This window comes from Patagioenas fasciata, chromosome 2 (genome assembly GCF_037038585.1).
Source record: "Patagioenas fasciata isolate bPatFas1 chromosome 2, bPatFas1.hap1, whole genome shotgun sequence".
Taxonomy (NCBI): domain Eukaryota; kingdom Metazoa; phylum Chordata; class Aves; order Columbiformes; family Columbidae; genus Patagioenas; species Patagioenas fasciata.
In genome coordinates, this window is record NC_092521.1 from 130,882,198 (window position 1) to 130,900,036 (window position 17,839).

The 17,839-nt window shown below is 38.6% G+C and overlaps 1 protein-coding gene across 8 annotated transcripts in view; it reads left to right on the plus strand.

The window, feature by feature from the left end:
• SATB1 (SATB homeobox 1) overlaps nucleotides 1–16,214 on the plus strand; it is a 93,090-nt gene extending 76,876 nt beyond the window's left edge. For 5 of the 8 annotated variants that reach the window (XM_065830680.2, XM_071804966.1, XM_071804967.1 and 2 more), the window contains 3 exons: nucleotides 11,130–11,333; nucleotides 11,834–11,929; nucleotides 14,496–16,214. In XM_065830680.2, the coding sequence (XP_065686752.1) occupies nucleotides 11,130–11,333; nucleotides 11,834–11,929; nucleotides 14,496–14,981 (786 nt within the window). In that variant the 3' untranslated portion in view covers nucleotides 14,982–16,214. The remainder of the gene's footprint in view (nucleotides 1–11,129; nucleotides 11,334–11,833; nucleotides 11,930–14,495) is intronic. The other 3 variants (XM_065830684.2, XM_065830685.2, XM_065830686.2) reach the window with 3 other exon arrangements.
• The last annotated feature ends 1,625 nt before the right edge of the window (nucleotides 16,215–17,839 follow it).

The following is a 17,839-nucleotide window of genomic DNA, read 5'->3' on the forward strand; positions in this document are numbered from 1 at the left end:
CATATGCACCCTCCCCATCCAGTCTTGCTCCATCTTCCCCTTTCTCCTGTTGTACTGCTGTCTCCTGCGTGCCGAAGCTGCACCCCAGACATCCCACCATTTCTCAGGTTCCTCGTGCCTGCTGTGGGCAGATCACAGATTTCAGAGGCTTTTGAAGATTTGGTGTATCGGTGTTTTAATGTGAAGAAACTAAAGCACTGTTAAAAAAAATGAAAAGTGGGGGGGAAAGTCTGAGTGAGCTGTACGAGTGTTAATGACGTAGGGAAATGAAAACAAAGCTGTAATGCCAGAGCCGAGGAGGAGGCTGAGGAGTTAGCGAGCAGCCCGTGGTTCCCGGCAATGGGGGAAGGAGGGTACCGAGCAAACAGCGCGGAAAACAAAAGCGAGCTGAACCCGTAACTAAACAGGAAATGATAGGGTAAAATTCCTCCTGAAAAACCGAGAGCTGCCAAACACGTTACTGCAAAGAATAAAGGCATCTTGTGCAAACACAAATATACAGTAACGGTCTGAGAAGCGGTTTGTCAAAGGAGTGACTAATTACAATTCAGGTGAAGGGGTTGTTGGGTGAAGGGAGGAGTAAGAAATAACAGATAACTGTGTTTTCTCCCTTAATGTTAAAGTGGATAGTTCAAAACATACACCACCTGAAAGAATGTTACAGGATTTCTAGGTGCAAGGTGGGAAAGGAGACGATGTTTTGCTGCAGATACTTCTTAATTTCACTATTCCTAACAATTTCTCATTATGACCGTTTTTTCATTTTCCTCAAATTTAACCTCCAAGTCAGACTTCAGATTTCTGGTTACAAATTACCCCAAACTGCTGGCATACAATGAATAGACCAGGGCAAACGTGCAGCTAGCTGGGTGGGGAAGAATTCCAATTTGCAAATATTTATCTCATTCCAAATCTGCCAAATTTTATCTGAATCCACATTGTTATTCAGCGGTCATCTGGGTTTTATTCCTGTGCAGTGTCACGTTCCCTTATTTCGGGATGGCATTCGAGAAGCAAATGAAAATAGTCCTCAGGGTCTTCGTGAAGTAAAGGCGTTTGGACTGAGTTGTCCTTAGCAGAATTCCCCGAAGTTTTGGACCTCAACTGAGCAAGATTTGCACGCTTATCAGTTACATCTTTGGGTTTACTAAGGTGACTAGGTATTTTACTGAGCCTGGTGCTTAGCATCTCTACTATATGTAACATGCAAGAGAACGCTCTGCAGATATAGGAACTTTCCACTGTTTATATAAAAGCAGATATTTTCTTTAGAAAGCTATCAGGGGATTAAATGAGATTATTTTGGGGGCAGCCACTTTGCTTCACCTCTGAGAAATCATTTGCCACTCTTATTTAACACGAGGACAGAGTCTAACTAAAGGGATTGATCTTTTTTACCTGGGGAAGCGGGATGAGGGCAGGAAGAAACATGCCTGCTTCACGCAACGCCTGATCTAAGGGCAGAAGCTGCTGGCTGGGGCTCAGCTTGGCTGGTGCTTTTCTTGGCTGGTGAGGAAAACTGTAATGCTAAGTACTGGTCTACCCAGGAGCTTTTCCTTTGTGGCTGTTCTTGTCCCCATCCGGAAGGCAAAAACAACCTGGAAACACTCTTGTATTGGTTCCCACCCTCAGCCAGCCAGGAGGGAGAAACATGATCTCCGCAGCTTCCCTTTTGATCCGGCTTTCCTATTCTTTCCAGTCTATTCCCCAGGCGAAAGTACTGCAGTATTTTAGCTTCGTAACAGCTTCACTGCCGTTATTTATCCATAGGTGAGATAAATGCTAGTGGTTAGTCTTTTCTAACTTGCTGGGAAGTGTCTGTCTTTAACAGGTGTGGATTTAAAATATATATTTTTTTTTAACTGCAATGAGGTTATATGCGTTATTAATTTTCTGACTGTTTCAGTGGTTAATAAAATCTAGAGGAAAGTTAGGGAAAAGTGACTTCTTAATTTCTGTAAGACTGCCCTCAGCCTTGGCATTATCAGAACATTAAGCGTTCTTCACTATGAAACCAAGAGCCACAGAAGCCAGCTGAACTGCAAGAGACAAGTTAGAAGAAATTTTCTCAGAATATTTAAATATCTTAATTCAAATCTGTATAGAAACATTTAGGCCATAAAAATGTGAAGGGATGCCTGAGAATGGATTTGAGCTGTGTATGTTTTGGAATGATATTGCTTGTTGGAACATATTGTCAGCTGAACTGAATTTACAGTGAAGTCCAAATATCTATGAGCCTGTGATTCCTCGGTGTGTGGTACAACTTCCTCTGATCCAAAATGAATTCTGGAAAGAAAAAGTGTATGACAAGAAGCCATGGATTTAAATTAGTCCCTCTGGGAAATTATAATCCTTTTAAAAAAAATAAATCTAACAACGTGATGTACACGCATCTAAGTAATTACGGAAGTGACATTTTGGCCCTATGGCCTTTTTACTGGAGGTCTTTCCCCCAAAGCAAATGTTAAATCTCTGTAAGCAATGTAATAATAAGCATTTGCTGTTCACTTGTAAATTGATAGTCATAAAAAAGATTTTTAAAATTGCGAGTCTCTTTCTGTTAAAGGCTCTTCTCTAACTAAACTGCTGCCATACAAAAATTGATTGCGTGTTTAAGTATAAATATATATGGGCTATTAAGGGTCATGGTTGGATTTAGAATTGTATTTACTTTCAAGGGAAGCATCGGTATTGCAGTGAAATCAGTAATTCTCTCTACTTAGATAAAAGATAAAGGGATAAAAGATAAAAAATAAAAAGATGAAAAGTAAAAGATATTACCAGTCACCCTCAGTGAAACTCACTGGCCCATTTCATCTGTACGGACTTTAAAATTAATGTACCAGACTGACACTGACTTATTTAATAATTAACAGTTGTTTTTTCGTTGTTGTTGTTGTTTTGGTTTGGTTTTATATCATTAAGTCAATTTTTGTCACACGTATCTCTTGGTTACAATGCCAATTGAATCATGTGTGTGAAAGAGGAAGGATCTGGAGTAGAAGAAGGCAGAATAAAGCTTCACCCACTGTTTTTTTGCATCTGTTACTTTTTTACCTTCTTTTTACATATGAATGTAGTTGCATTTTATATAAGATTTTCAAAGGCATGCATATTATGTTTTTGATTAGGGCTTGTGCCTATCTATCATTTCTAGGCAATTGAAGGCAATACTGTAAAAAAGATACATGTGAACGAGGGAAAGGAAAGGTGGAGGAGGCTGAGAGCAGTGAAACCAAGCTGCGGAGAAGCCCTTCATTTTGATTATTCAATTCTCTCTGTGCACAACTAAAAAGTAATGATACTTAGGTTTTCAGTCCATTTTAGAGTAATGGGTTTTTTCTTTCCATGAGCTGGTGGTGCGTCTTAAGTACTCATACACAGGGAATATACCCACCAGATTTGATGCATCCTCAGCCCTTAATTCAACAAGTTTTCGGCAGCGCTGGCTCCGAGCTGCTCACTGTGGCTCCACATAGAGGGACAGGTTTCATACAACGGACGAGGGTGTAAGAGCAGGACCACAGCTCTCCAGGCTGCTTTGATTTTGTACCTTGTTTCCTGCGTGTCAATGAATTTTACAAGTTGCTTTAGCAAGTCTCATTTTCCTATTTATTTGTTTGGATGTTTACAAGAATAGAAATATGTGTTTAATTTTTAAGTGCTGCAGCTAGAGAGGAGAAAAAGCAGAGGGAAGGAGAGACATTAGGAATCCTTTTCCCCTACAATATCACACACAAAAAAAATTGCACTGAAATACTGTCAGTATGACTCTTAGCTGTTTGGTCATATTTTATGGGGTTTTTTTCCCCACAACCCAGGGAAAAGGTGGCGATAACATCCAGACAGATGGTGCAGCTGAATTGGATAAGAAATTTAAGGAAATGGCATAATCTGTTTCAGTATTCTTCAAAGGAAGTTTTTCCTGCTAGTGAAGTTTACCTTTCTTCTGAAAAGCCCTATGAGGTTGTGGGCTTTTCAGTTTGTTTGTTTTGCTAAATCTCATCTATTATGATGGCGGATAGAGATTTACTTAAAATTCACATCTGGCTTCCCCTTTCAATGCTCTAGGAATGAAAGCCGGTGAAATAGATAAACCAGAAATACCTGGAGATAAAGGACAGCTTCAGGTTTCAAACTTTCTCTGATTTAGGGGAATGCTCAAAGGCAGAGCCTGAAACTTAATGCTGATTAGTGTAAATAAAATAGTAAGGCGACCATCTTTCTGGAGACATTTATTATCACTTTAGGCCACATCTCAAGAAGAGGCGTTCATATTCTGGTATTTCTGCTCATCTTCTGGAGCAGGCTGAAAAGCAGCTTTTGCTTCTTGAATTACAGATGCACAGGTTTGTGAGCAAAATTGGGAAATCCCAAAATATTGAACACTGTCAGCAGTTTTTAAAATTATTTGAAAGTATGTACCTCACAAGTCAGTTCTTAAAATTACTTGAAAATATAAGCTAAATTGAAAAGATTTTCACTAACAAATGTGTGGTTTGGTATGAAAAACTACTAAGTCTGGTAGATGATTAGTTTTCCTAAAATTTTGTAAAAATACACAGTGGCCCTTCTTTTAATAGATTTAATTTCTTTTGTGAAGCATTTAGGTCTATTCAGCTTTGCATGGAAGATGACCAGGACAATTTATGTATTTTAGGAAAGATAAACCTGCAGTCAAAATAAATTTTTCTGTAGTCAGGAAATTCCAGAAGAACATTTAAAGCAAGAAAGGACTGCTTTCATCATCTAGGCTTGTTCCCATGTCTGAACCCACAGGTATTCCACCCAGAAAGAAGTCAGATTTAAGTAACCTCAGCCTGAAAATGGATTTTGAATTATATGTTCTGTTCTTACCTTGTGGTGGGTGCTCCCTACTATATTTTGCCAGATCAGACAAATATAACACAAAACACATTTCATATATAAATTAAAGCGGTGTCAATTGTTACTTATTTGTCATATTTGTTTGTGCTGAAGTGACATTTGTTTATTTTGCTTCTCAATGCCATATGCATGAACTTACTGATTTCAGAACTCCCTGCATTTTCAATCCTGTTGAACACTGTGAGAAATCTCAGTTGAAGAGTTTAATGCGTTTTCCAGTCAATGTGTAGGGGAAATTTGGCCTTATCAATTTAAATGCTGGAGATCCTTTCATTGCATTATGGAAGAATCTTCTCTAAGCAGAGATTATTCTTAAGAACTTCATAACATTTAAAGGTTAATATGTTAGGTAAAGAACAATATCTTAAGACAAACATTTTTATTACAAGACATGAAGGGATAGTTCTGATTAAATTACATGATTATTTGAATGGGAAAGAAGACAAAGTGCATCGTTTCTTGCCCTCAACTTTAATGCCTTTAATCAAATAATGACCTTCTGGAAATAGTTAATTTTAAGCATTTGGAAAGATCAATACCACTTTGCCACCAAAAAATGGCCCAGATGATGAAATTTGATGTATTTAAAGTACCATTTCACCCTTTTAACCTAGTAAATAATTTAAAATGCTTTCAGTACTGCTTTGCTACCATTATGTATCTCATTCAAAGTATTATGACTTTTCCAAAAGCAACCTTTCTGTACAATGAGCAGCTTACAAGTTTAATACTAAAGACTAAGACTTAGTGCATATACTGGAGTGGTGATGTCAGCCTTTTTTCTTCTCTTTTACATGCGGATTCTGTTTTGAAAAGAAATGGAAATACCTATGATGAACGCAGCCGTTTGGAACAAAAATGAGATTTGTAAAGCGAGTTGGATGGCTTTTGAAAGGGAAAAAGTCAATATTTAAAGTTTAGTTCATGAGTTCTTTCCTTTGTTTTGTCTATAAGCTTTTGTGTTAAAGGTGAAGGATTTGGGTTGCTCAGACAATTAAGAGCCCATTTTACCAAGTGTAATTTCATATCTGTGTTTTATAAACTGGAGTGCCTTCAGCATTGTAAATAAAAAAAAATGCCCTCTATTAGCATGTTTGTGGGCAGATTAAACAGAGTCTTCATTAGCATAAGTAACACTTACTGATTCTTTTAAAAGTAGAAAATTATTTGCTGAATGATAAATTGCTAGCTTTATAGTTAGTTGCTGAAAACATGCTCATTCAAAATGCCTACTTTAGTTTAGTTGACAATACTCAAATTTTTGAGCTAGAAGTACTGTTTAATGGATTATGTACTTAGTCTTTGTTCACAGTAGATGCTCAAATGCAATTCACACTTTTTGCTAAAATGTTTGTATCGAATACCTCCCTATTTAGACTGATTTCTAACACCATCTATTTTTATTATACTATATGCCCCAGAGAAGGATACAAAATAATCTTAGATATACTATACCAAAGAAAAATTGTTGATATCTTGGTTTTGATACTTTAAAATCTTTTGCCTACTTAAATTCAAATTACAGCTCTTTTAAAAAAAATGGTGGAGTCTTTGTTACTTATTCTGTAAGAAATATTCATCATTTGGCAAATTATTATCACAATAACAAATTCACCAAACAACAGAGTTCAATTGCTCCACCTTGAATCCCTTTCTTCCCAGACTAGATGTGTTTATTGCTGATTTGGAAAGCCCAGCGTTCATGATTGTAGTGCTGCCCTCTTCGATCTAGTTAGGATTGGTATTTACACCTTAAGTGCAGATTTCAATTATCTTTTAATAAGAAATGCAGGAATAGTTTGTTAGAAACTCCATGTAAAAGAGTAGAAGATTTGATTTAAACACAGCACAGGTCAGACTGAATGAAATAGCATTTGGATATGTAGATGAAATTCATCAATGCTTTCTTCAAAATACGCATGTTCATGGGTCTTGCAGAGTCTAATGTTTGGCAGTTATCCTCTTTGCGCTTTTTCTGCAATAGTTTGGCAGTTCGGCTTTCACAGGTTTTTTTCCTCTAATGTCTTATGTTTCTTTACTAAATCTCTATCAGAAAACCAGGCAGAAGACTCTTATTTATTTTAAATATCTTAGGTTTAGCATCTTTTTTTTTTTTTTTTCACCATTTTCTTGCTTACTGTAGCAAGACCTTTGCAGATGGTACTTGGTTACTTGAAAGTGCATAACAGTATTTTCTTCATAGCAGATGGATTTAAGACTTTTAGTTCCCAATAAATGTAGGTTTACAATACATAACTTTACAGGATTTGTGTTGTATATAACAGGTTTGAACATATTATCTCAGAATTCATCTGCATGGCATTTTCAGCTTATCCAGGGCCCATGCCAGTATTTTAAGTAATAGGGAGAGCATAGTGATTGATAGCAGCTAAAGGCGTGATTTTGAATAGAAACAAAGGTTTTAGAACAGAAGGTGTCAAATTAAACTTTGTCAGTTTGAAAAGTAGTAACATCCTGAAAGTTCTCCAAACATATTTACATGTGGCTAATGTTTATATTTTGCATTGTACTCTCTTTATATTCAGTGTAATGTTGCCTGGCAAATTTACTCTGTTTTAAAATGAAGATTGTTCCCAATGTCACTGCAGAGTTTTGGGGGGTTTGCCTTGCTGCATAGATAAATCAGCTTAATTATTTTAAGGTTGTTTTTCTAACAATGTGCTATATATATTGCATAAGCCAGTTGTGATCTAATCTGGGTTATAAATATTTACTTATTATTTTGTGGTCCTTTCCACTTCCTGTAAGACTATAAAGACATGAAAAAACACTGGTCCAAGCCTTCCTTCAGCATAAATTGCTTGAACTAGACAGAAATCATTCTAGACTTAAATGAGTGTAAGAGGAGAAAAATCAGCCTTGTTAGGTTCACTTGGAAGTTCAACTGCATTAACTACAGCAGTTCCTACTTCTTTAGATCAAAAGGAACCAAAACTTACAAATTTTAACTAACTTAAAATTTGTCGTTAGAAAAGCCTGTATGATTACTTTTCCTAAAATTTACAAAACATTTCATACATTCTCATTTAGTTGGCTTTTTTGAATGACCTTTAGGTCAGATACAGAATTCTGAACCTGAAACTAAATGAAATGATTAGGTTTTTGTTTGTTTCCTTTGAACCAAAAGAAAGCATATTAGTATAAAGTTTGTGATCTCCTAATGAAGCAAACCCATATAGCCTCTGTAACTGACCATTTACTGTCTCTTCTGAGAATATTTCCATAAATATTTCCAGAAATAAACCATGAAGACCAAAACATTGTTTCTATCCTTGTAATTTCAGAAGAATTTAGTTGGTTGTTTCCACATTGCCCATCATATGTTTTACATCAGAGTATGTCTACTTTTTTAAAAATGTGAAGAACCCAGTGCAAAAGAGACATTTTGGTAGAATAACAGTCTTATTGTGTGTACCATGCCAGAAGCATCTGATTTCAATATTTCAAAATCAGTGCTTCCCTGAAAGACCAGCACACGCATGCTTCAGGTTACAATTCATCAAATCATTTTTAGATAAGGAATTAGAAATCTATTTCAGTGAGTGCAAAAATAATAAATTGATTTTAAAAATACTGGGAATATAATGTTAGTTGTCAGTAATTAATAAAAATAAGGTCTGACCTATGAAATATAGAAACAAAGACGGCAACGGGAGAAGGAATTTCTTAGTTGTTGTGAAATATGTTTAATCAACATGAAATGTGATTGCTTAGGAATTATTTTTACTACTGGACTTTTTTTTTTTTTCCAAAAAAATCAGTGGGTCACATGGTCACCAGACCACTTCTACCAAACTGCCGTGAAAGTCAGTTCTGCTCTCTGGTTCACCACCACTAGAAAGAGGACCAACTGCAATGTGAAGCAGTGCAGACTCCAGACAACCAAAGGACGGTTTTTATGCTTCAGGGCAGGCTGCTTTGTTTGTTTGTTTGGTTTGGTTTGGTTTGTTGGGATTTTCTTTGTATTGGTTTTGGTTTGGTTTGGTTTTTTGTTTGTTTTTTATGTTTGGGGGGTTTTATTTGGTTTGGGGGGGGGTGTTTGGGTTTTTGGAGTTGGTGTTTGTTTGGGCTTTTTGTTTGTTTTGTGTTGGTTTCTGGGAGGTTTTCTTAGTTAAAAATTTTAGAACTGCATTTCAATTAAAAATATCTAGATTTGTCTCTCTTCATCTTCTTCTCCCCTCCATCCCCAGCAAACTGCCTATGTTTTCTGATTGCCCATCTTTTAAACTTGCTGCAGAAAACTAATACTGCTGCTGAGCATAATCCAGCGTTGTACCACAAGCAACGTGTTGATTTGGTTAGTGATCAGGGAGAGTTCATACACTAACCTGCTAATGGGTCCCAGGGCACCTTAGGATGAGGAGGGATAATTCACAGACCCTTTCCACTGCTTTAAAAACATGACATATGATTCCAGCTGGGGCAGGCTGTATGTTCTGTACTCTATATGAAGGTGTTTGGCCCAGCTTACTAAGCCCTGGGACAATACCCAGCGTCTACCCTTAGTGTGTGGTCAAGGAATGGGTTGCAGTGGGGGGCCCATCCCTGGGTCCATTCCAGGGGTGTAGGGGGCCCCTTCTGCTTCCCCTCCCTCCCTAGGATACCTGATGAGCACCCAGCGGATTTTTGCCCCATTTACATTTTTTTGCTTTCTCAACTCTGCTACCACTATCTCTCTAACATTTGTCATTTTGGTTATTTCTGTTTCTTGGGGGCATTTTCTCCTGTGACATTGTTCAGTTTTCCACTTACACCAAACAGAATATACTTCAAATTTTTATATATAATTCACTAAATATTTTTGTATACAATGTGAATGAATTAAGATTATTTGTTTACTTTCACTTCTTCCTATCATGGCAATATTTTTACACTGCATTTATTAACTGCTAGCTGAAGATATGAATGTCTTCAAGAAAATACATATCTATATTGTGTCTATGTATCTATTGTATCTAGTAGTAAACTAGTCTGGATAAACCATTTTTCAACTACCAGTATATATAAAAAGGATCTAAAAGCTTCTGTACATTTATATTATTTGTTGATTCAATAAAATGTCACATTATCTTTCCTACAGTACTAAGAAATAAAATTGCATGGACCTAGTTTTGAAAACAGATCCTTGAAGCTGAAAGAAAGGAAGTGTGCATGTTTTATAAATGTAATATTTTGTTTCTAAATTTTAATATACAAAAAAATTGCTGCTGATGCACACTGTACTAGCTAGAGCATTTGCACTCTTATTTTAAAACTATCAGTGCATAGTTAAGAAAAAATCCTCAACTAAATTTTTAACTTTTCAAGATAGACTTGTATGTCTCCTTTAGAAGAAAATTAGCAACTGCTGCAGTTCTTGCAGGGGATTCTGTAGCTGATTTTGTGGTATGTATCCCAAAACCACGTGTGAATTAGAGTAGGTAAGCTCTTAGGCAACTTGCTGTCCTATGATGTGGAAACGGTATAAAGCATGTATCAGAAGCCTCATCATATCTTGCTCCCCGCCATGTCCTAATAGTGCACGTAAAACTGAGACTGTTTTGTTCGGGGTTTTTTTCTGGGTTTATGAGAAAAATCCTGAAAGAGATAATCATCTATCACTTGAAATAAGTTCACCTGCAGAGGCACCACTACTTGTAGCAGATAAGAAGAAAATATTACTTGACTGCAGGATTCCTGTCTTTTGAAAGGACATTAGGGAGCTCCTCTACCGCTATGATTTACATTAGGCAGCCCTACAGTCAAGGTAGATATTTGAAGTACTTTCTTGTTTTGAGTAGTAGTACCAGGATTTTAAGAATTGCTCAGCAGATGATCTGACAGCTCCTGAAACATGGTGTAGATGCTCTCGGGCATAAAAAAGAGAGGCAGCAGAGAGAATACCTTGGCATCAGTGAAACTCCTGTCCTGCAGAGGGGATTGTAGAAGGGATTCTGTCTTCATCCACCGGTTTCTTTCTAAGCAAACAGCAGCACTGTAGTGCAGGGCCAAGGGGAAGGTGCTTTCCAAAATGCTCATGGTTGGTGAGGGTTTGTGAAACAGCGCGGCAGCCTCGGTGTGTCGGTGTTTGCCTTGAGCCCAGCCTGTGTAGTGAAAGCCCTTTCCTAACGGGGCAGAGCATGAGAGAATGCAGCACCACTAAAGTACATGTTTCACCATCATTTTGCCCCTTGTGAAGTGAGGAAAAAAACTAATGTTTTGCTGGTGTTATCTTCAAGGGGTGGCTCTGTGAGCTGTTACGTTGGAAAGAAGATCCCTCACCAGAGAACAGGACCCTCTGGGAGAATCTCTCCATGATCCGAAGGTTCCTCAGTCTTCCTCAGCCTGAACGTGATGCCATTTATGAACAAGAAAGCAATGCAGTTCATCACCATGGTGACAGGCCTTCCCACATTATCCATGTGCCAGCAGAACAGATTCAGGTTAGTTTACCTTGGCCAATCCTGCAGAGCGCTAAGTAAATAAAGCTTTAAACGGAGCAAAGGAAATTAGTGTTTCTTTCCTCCCGGCCAGGCTAAATGCAGGTCTCCCGGTAGCAGATAAGAGCGCGCTGCCATCCACCACCAGAGTTCAAAGGAGAGCGTGTGACTACCCACGGTTTTCGTTTCGGTTTGGTGGTTTTTCGCAAGTGTGCGTGGCCGTGGTGGTGCAGCGGCAGCTGTGTGCTGGGCAGGGCAAAGCCCCCGTGCTGGTTGTCCCTGGCGAGACAGGTGGCAGGACCCAAAGGCGTTTGGCACCCGTTGTCAAACACCTGACCAGCAGCAATGCCCGGACCTCGTTGCGCTGCTGTGCAAAAAGCTAAGCTCAAACCCTCAACAGCGGCGGCTCACCCCGGGCAGGAGTGAAGGGAAGGGGATTCCTCATCCCACTTTAACCCCAGTCGAGGCTGGGGTGAGTCAATGTTTGTTTGTTTTTCCTTCAGAGCCCCTCTCCCACCACCCTTGGGAAAGGAGAGCATAGAGGCGCTTTCTTACCAGGCCTGCTGACCACTGGACCTTGGCTGGGTGCTGCTCCTCAGGTGAGCTGGCACAAGGGACAGAGAGGAGGGGATGCAGAACCCACGCCACGGGGCTCGGAAACAGCCACCCTGCACTCTGGGGCAGCACCGGCGGTGCCCCCTCCTCCGGGGGCTGCGCTTACCCTTTGCTCGCACGGGCACCACGAGCTGGGAGCGTGGCTGGCTGTTTTGCTAAATATTGTAGCCCAGGTCAGCTGTTGTCTCTCTGAGCTGGCGACTCTTTAATCCCTTCTCATGAAAGACCTGAGGTCAGTCTTTTAACTGCTCCCTCTTAAAGGGCAGGTATTACCCAGTACTTTCCCAACCTCAGCTGAGAGCCAGTGTATCATTTGTACTACCTATACAGAAAAATATTTACAAAGCTAGGAAGGATAGAGTTATCTCACAGCCAGAAACAACACAAGTGTATATTAAAGATAAAGCAAACTGAATAAGACAATCCCTTAGGATATCAAGTACTAAAATAATTGTGAAAGCCTGGAAACTTGCTGTTTGATTTAGCAAAAAGAGAGAGAAAGATCTATATTAAGTAATAAAACAGCACTTGTTTGAAAATGTACATTGTTTTTAATAAAATCGCTTCTTAAGGGGATAAAAGGAGAAGCTTATGCACAGTATAAACATTCAACCATTATGGTACTTACTTAGATTTTCTTGCCTTGTTGATAAAAGTTGTGTGTTTGATCTTACAAATATTATTCACATAAGCAGTTGCATTGTAATCTCTTAATATGACTTGTAAGAGTAAGGATTGGGAGATTTGGCCTGAGTTTTGTCTCTGCTCTTCTACATGGTAATTGTAGATGCATAAATATGTAGCTAAGACACGAGTTTTCAAACTGTATGTACAAAGCCTCCAGTCTTCTAAGAATTTAATGTGCTGGGAGTAGTCTTGAATCTCTTTGGGATTGAAGCCTTGAATGGGACTGCTCACAGACCATAAAACATGAAACTATGTGAACAAGGATGAGGCAAGAGCCCTAATTCCACTAGCATTTGTGTCAGATCTTACAATAAGAAGATCACTTAAAGCAGTGGCTTCTAAACCGGGTGTTGAGACCTATGCAAAGTCTCCACAACCACAAGTGGCACTGCGAAGTGGGCAGTATTGTACTGTTCATACAGTGTTTTGTGCTTCTTAGGATCCGCTGCAACTGGAAGCTTGGGAACCGCTACCAACACACAAAAAATTGTCGAGGGGAGACTTGCAAAGGGAAATGAAATGTAGTGGTAGCAACTGCTTGTTTTGCTGCTGTTGTTTTTTAATAATAGCTGGTGGTTTGTACCATATGACAAGAAATTTGCTGATCCAAAATATCTTACTAACCAGTGCTTCCTGTGCTGTGAAGCGAAAGAATTGTCAACAAAAACAGTAGCTGATAAATTTACTTTTGATTTTAAACATGATCTTATGGTGTACTGTACTCCGGTGGTAGATGAGAAAAACATTTCTATCCCTGGGGTTCACCTTTTAAGAAGGTTTCTGAATCCATGCTTGTAAAACTTCATTTTAAGCTCTTGTTAATTATTTACATCATGATTTGCTTTATCTTATTCTTCTGATGTGCATACTGGCTCATTTTTATTGCCTCAATTTTTGGAATGCAGCATATTCCCTTCTAATAATAATAGTGCAACTTATTTAGAGCTTTGCATCATAGTGCTTTATAAATATTAACTAAATAATCCCCAGCACAAACACAAAACCAGGTAAATATGTTTATTCCCTGTTTATACATTGGGGTACTTGAACACAGGCAAGACAGACCCTCTCTGAGACCACAGGCAAGAGGGGTCAGAGCCGAAAGCAGAAATACAGATTTCCTACCTCCAGATCTCTTTGTCCTTGCCGAGGCTGGGTTTGACAGCGTGATGTTGCATGCTTTCAGCTCACGTAACATTTGCAGGCTTCATGAGACTTCAGTGCATGCTAAGGTTGGATCAGCAGTGGGATGTTTCCTCACTTAAACTAAAATGCACTTCTTCACCCAGATTCCCCTAGTCCTTTAGTTTAGCTATTGCTAGATTTGCAGCCCTTGTTTTTGGGCAGCAGCTGCTGCTGCTGGCAGAGCTCCTGTGCGTTTGCCCTCATCTGGCATTTTTCTCACTTTGCCCTTGCTACAGTTCTGGCTAAGCTGGTGAAGTTAATCCTATACTATGTCACCTACTTAGCATTTTGCCTTGTCTGCACTTGACTCATGGAGCACGTTCATTAAAATTTGTCAGCTAAACCACACCAATGTCACGTCATCAGTGCTTTCAGTCAGACAAAGCCAGAGTTTTCCTTCCACCTCTCTGTCCGTGTCTCACAGACTCTTTATCCCTGGTCTCTGCTCACAGACATTACAGATGCATGGGAGGTGTACAGAGAGTTACTAACTCATATTTTAATTCTGGTTCAGCAATAATGCGCCTTTTTTTTTTTCCTCTTTCCTTTTTATTCTTTAAACTCACTAAGCCTTTGTTTATAGCTTTGCAATTTCCCCCCCAACCCTGGATTTTCTTGGTAACACAAATTATGAGCAAGAATACATGTACAAAAAAAATGCTATGCTTTGTCTTGCAGCAGCAGCAGCAACAACAGCAACAACAACAACAGCAGCAGCAGCAACAGCAACCAGGTCCCAGGCTACCCCCAAGGCAACCGACAGTGGCATCACCAGCTGAATCTGAGGATGAAAATCGTCAGAAACCCCGACCACGAACAAAGATTTCTGTTGAAGCCCTAGGGATCCTACAGAGTTTCATCCAAGACGTAGGCCTGTATCCAGATGAAGAAGCAATCCAGACTCTCTCTGCTCAGCTTGACCTGCCCAAGTACACCATTATCAAGTTCTTTCAGAACCAGCGATATTATCTCAAGCACCATGGGAAGCTGAAGGACAATTCTGGTTTGGAGGTGGATGTTGCAGAGTACAAGGAAGAAGAGTTGCTCAAGGATTTAGAAGACAGCATCCAAGACAAAAATGCAAACACACTTTTTTCAGTTAAACTAGAAGACGAGTTATCGGTAGAAGGGAACACAGAGATTAATGCTGAATTGAAAGACTGATCTAAAAGTATTATTTTCTTTCAACAGTGCCACTGGTATTTACTAATGAAATGAAAATTCCATCTTGCGTTTTGTCAAAAACCTTTATTATTCATTGTTTGGCCAATGAATCTTCCAAATCTTGCACAAAAGTTGAAATAAAGGATAATGCAAACTGCACTAGATGTTTTACTCTGTTTTACAAATTGCTTCACAGCAACAGTTGAAGCGTTGAGGATTGTTTGATATTAATTTGTGTTCACTGGATACACTGCGAGTGTACCCAATAAGCATGATACCAGTGATTTTGATTCTGGAGCCTTCAGACAAGCATTACAACTTTTGTGATTTACTGTTTTTCGTTTCTGTTTTGTTCTTGTTTTTTAATTATTACTGTAGCACTCCACACTTGATCTTTGGAAACTCACATTTATTTAAAAAAATAAAATAAAAAGAGTTTGTTACTCTTGTTCTATTGTATGTTACAAAAGAACTATAGACTGTGGAATGCAGTTTAAAGATAACATATGCCAACAAATGCCTTGTATTATATGGCACTGCCGTAATTCAGATTTGTTTTCTTTTGGAAATAAAGATCACTGTATTTTTTTTTTCCATTCTCATTGTTACATGGTTTTAAACAAAATGAAAAGGAAAATGTGAAACACAAGTTAGTCCTCATTATTTATTTGTAGATCCTGCAGCATCATGTTGTAATTAATTTTTTGGAAGTTTCCGTTAAATGTAATATTGCTTCTCTTGTTATCATACTGATTTTTTTTCTATTTATAAATGTATTTTGATGGGCAGTAAAACAAAGTGTCTTAAAAGTTTTAAATAGAGAAAATGTGCTTTACACAGTTGCCTATAAAAAGTGCTCTATGTTATCCAAGCAATTCATACTATAAGCTTCACTCTTATTGTTGTATGCAATTTTTACTATCATGCAAATAAGCTTAGGTAAATAAAACTAATAGATCACCTTAGAAACTTATGCAATTAATGTGAAAATAATTGATGTTTGCAATGTGTCTTCCTTTGGTTTACAATCAATTTTAAAGCTACAGCTGTATAAATTTTCTGTATAAAGGTGTATTTCTTTTTTATGAGTTTATTGCTATGAAAACACCAGTTATTTTGTTACAGCTGGCTGTTTTTATAAGTGTATCACAATTTTCTTTATGCAGAAATGTTCTGACTAGGAGTGGTTATTGACTGTAACTACACAATTAAAATTGTTTGTATGGTATGATATGGCAGGGTTTGTCTGCGTATGTGTGTATCTGGGAGGAATAACTTGTTCTTAGTGCACGTTGTACCTTCTTGCCACCACTTTGAAGATGACATTTCAATTGTTCTCCTTTAAAATCACAGGCAGATTTTTTTAATGACTGCCTTAAAAATTGAATTTAGATAACATACTTCAAAAAGAAGCACAGTTTGGTTATAAAAATCATAACCTGTCTTTTCTTGGTTTAAAAACTTGCCTGCCCAACAGAGATAGCAGGATATTATTGAGTCAAAAGGCTATCAGGCATAAACATATTTACAGTTCCTGGCAGTAATGCACTTATAATGGATACAGCTGGTTTTATTTTACACTAGAATTATGCTAACACTATTCCTTGCACTAATGTATAAGCATTAAAAAAAACATTAATAGTCACAAAGCAAATAGGAATGATGGGCTTTGCACATAGCAGTCACCTTCTAAGCAAGTTTATTTTTAATGATCACTAATAAGGTTCTTGATAAAGCCATAATAATTGGTGAGGTCTGAATTTATGCAAGGCTCATGTCTAGGCTAAAGAAAAGTCTGCAGCTGAAAGTTGTGGAATACACACTGTTCTCTTTTCCTAGGAGAGAAACAAGTTGCACTCCATGTGATTCGGGATTCAAATTCAGCTCAGTTCTTCTAAAATGACCAAAAGTTTGCAAAACTCAAGATGGACTTCAAAGGCACAAATGACTTTTAGGCTGCAGCAAATTTCTCATTTTTGTTCCATTAAGTTCTTTAGGAAGATGCATATTAGGCAACAAAGCGAGTTTTCATTCTACAGGTTTAAAAGTGCTGCAGGTTGCCCAGGTCCTCTGCCCCAGCGCCCTAGGGTTCATTGAGCAGCTCCCAGCTGCAGCACCTGTTGGCTGCCCCAAGGTCTGTGTTGGGGCTGCACCATTATTTGGGCTTGGTATCCAGTCCACTTAAAAGAAAAGATGGGGAAAGGGGAGTGGGGGGAAGGGAGGTTATTAAGCCGTAGAAGGGACATGGACATGTAATGTGGCATTGAATGCCAAGGAAAGGACAGTCAAACTATGCCCTTGCTTAAGGGACATGTAGTAGCTATAAAGCTGTTGATAACCCAAAGCTATGCTGCTGGCAAAAGGGCAAAGCTTAAGCCTGGTCCAGGGAAGCCACTGCAGTCACCGTTGGATTTCTTCACTCATTTCAAATGGGATCATTGTTTTGTATGGCCACGCAACCACTCAAGGCTAGGGCAGAGCCCTGTTCACAGCCATGGGACGGGATGAAATGTGGCCCAGGCAGTGCAAGCTGGTGTGACCTGCAGGACACCACCACTGGTACCCTCAGGCTGGCTGAATTGCCAAGCAACCGTTGTAATAGGGCTGCTTAAGAAAAAAAAAAATGCTTTTGAACTAATATGCATGCACATTAGGGAATGAAGGGAAGACCTTCCTGGAATACACCTCTCTACATGCTAAAGGCTCATAAACACAGCTCTCCTAATAAAAGAAACAGGGCAACAAGTCAAACAACCTATAGAAGCATAAGGAAAAATGTTTATAAAATTGTCTTTGCTGTTTTGAAAGCAATTTCATTTTATTTTGTTGGGTTTGCATGACAAGGTTTCGGTAGCAGG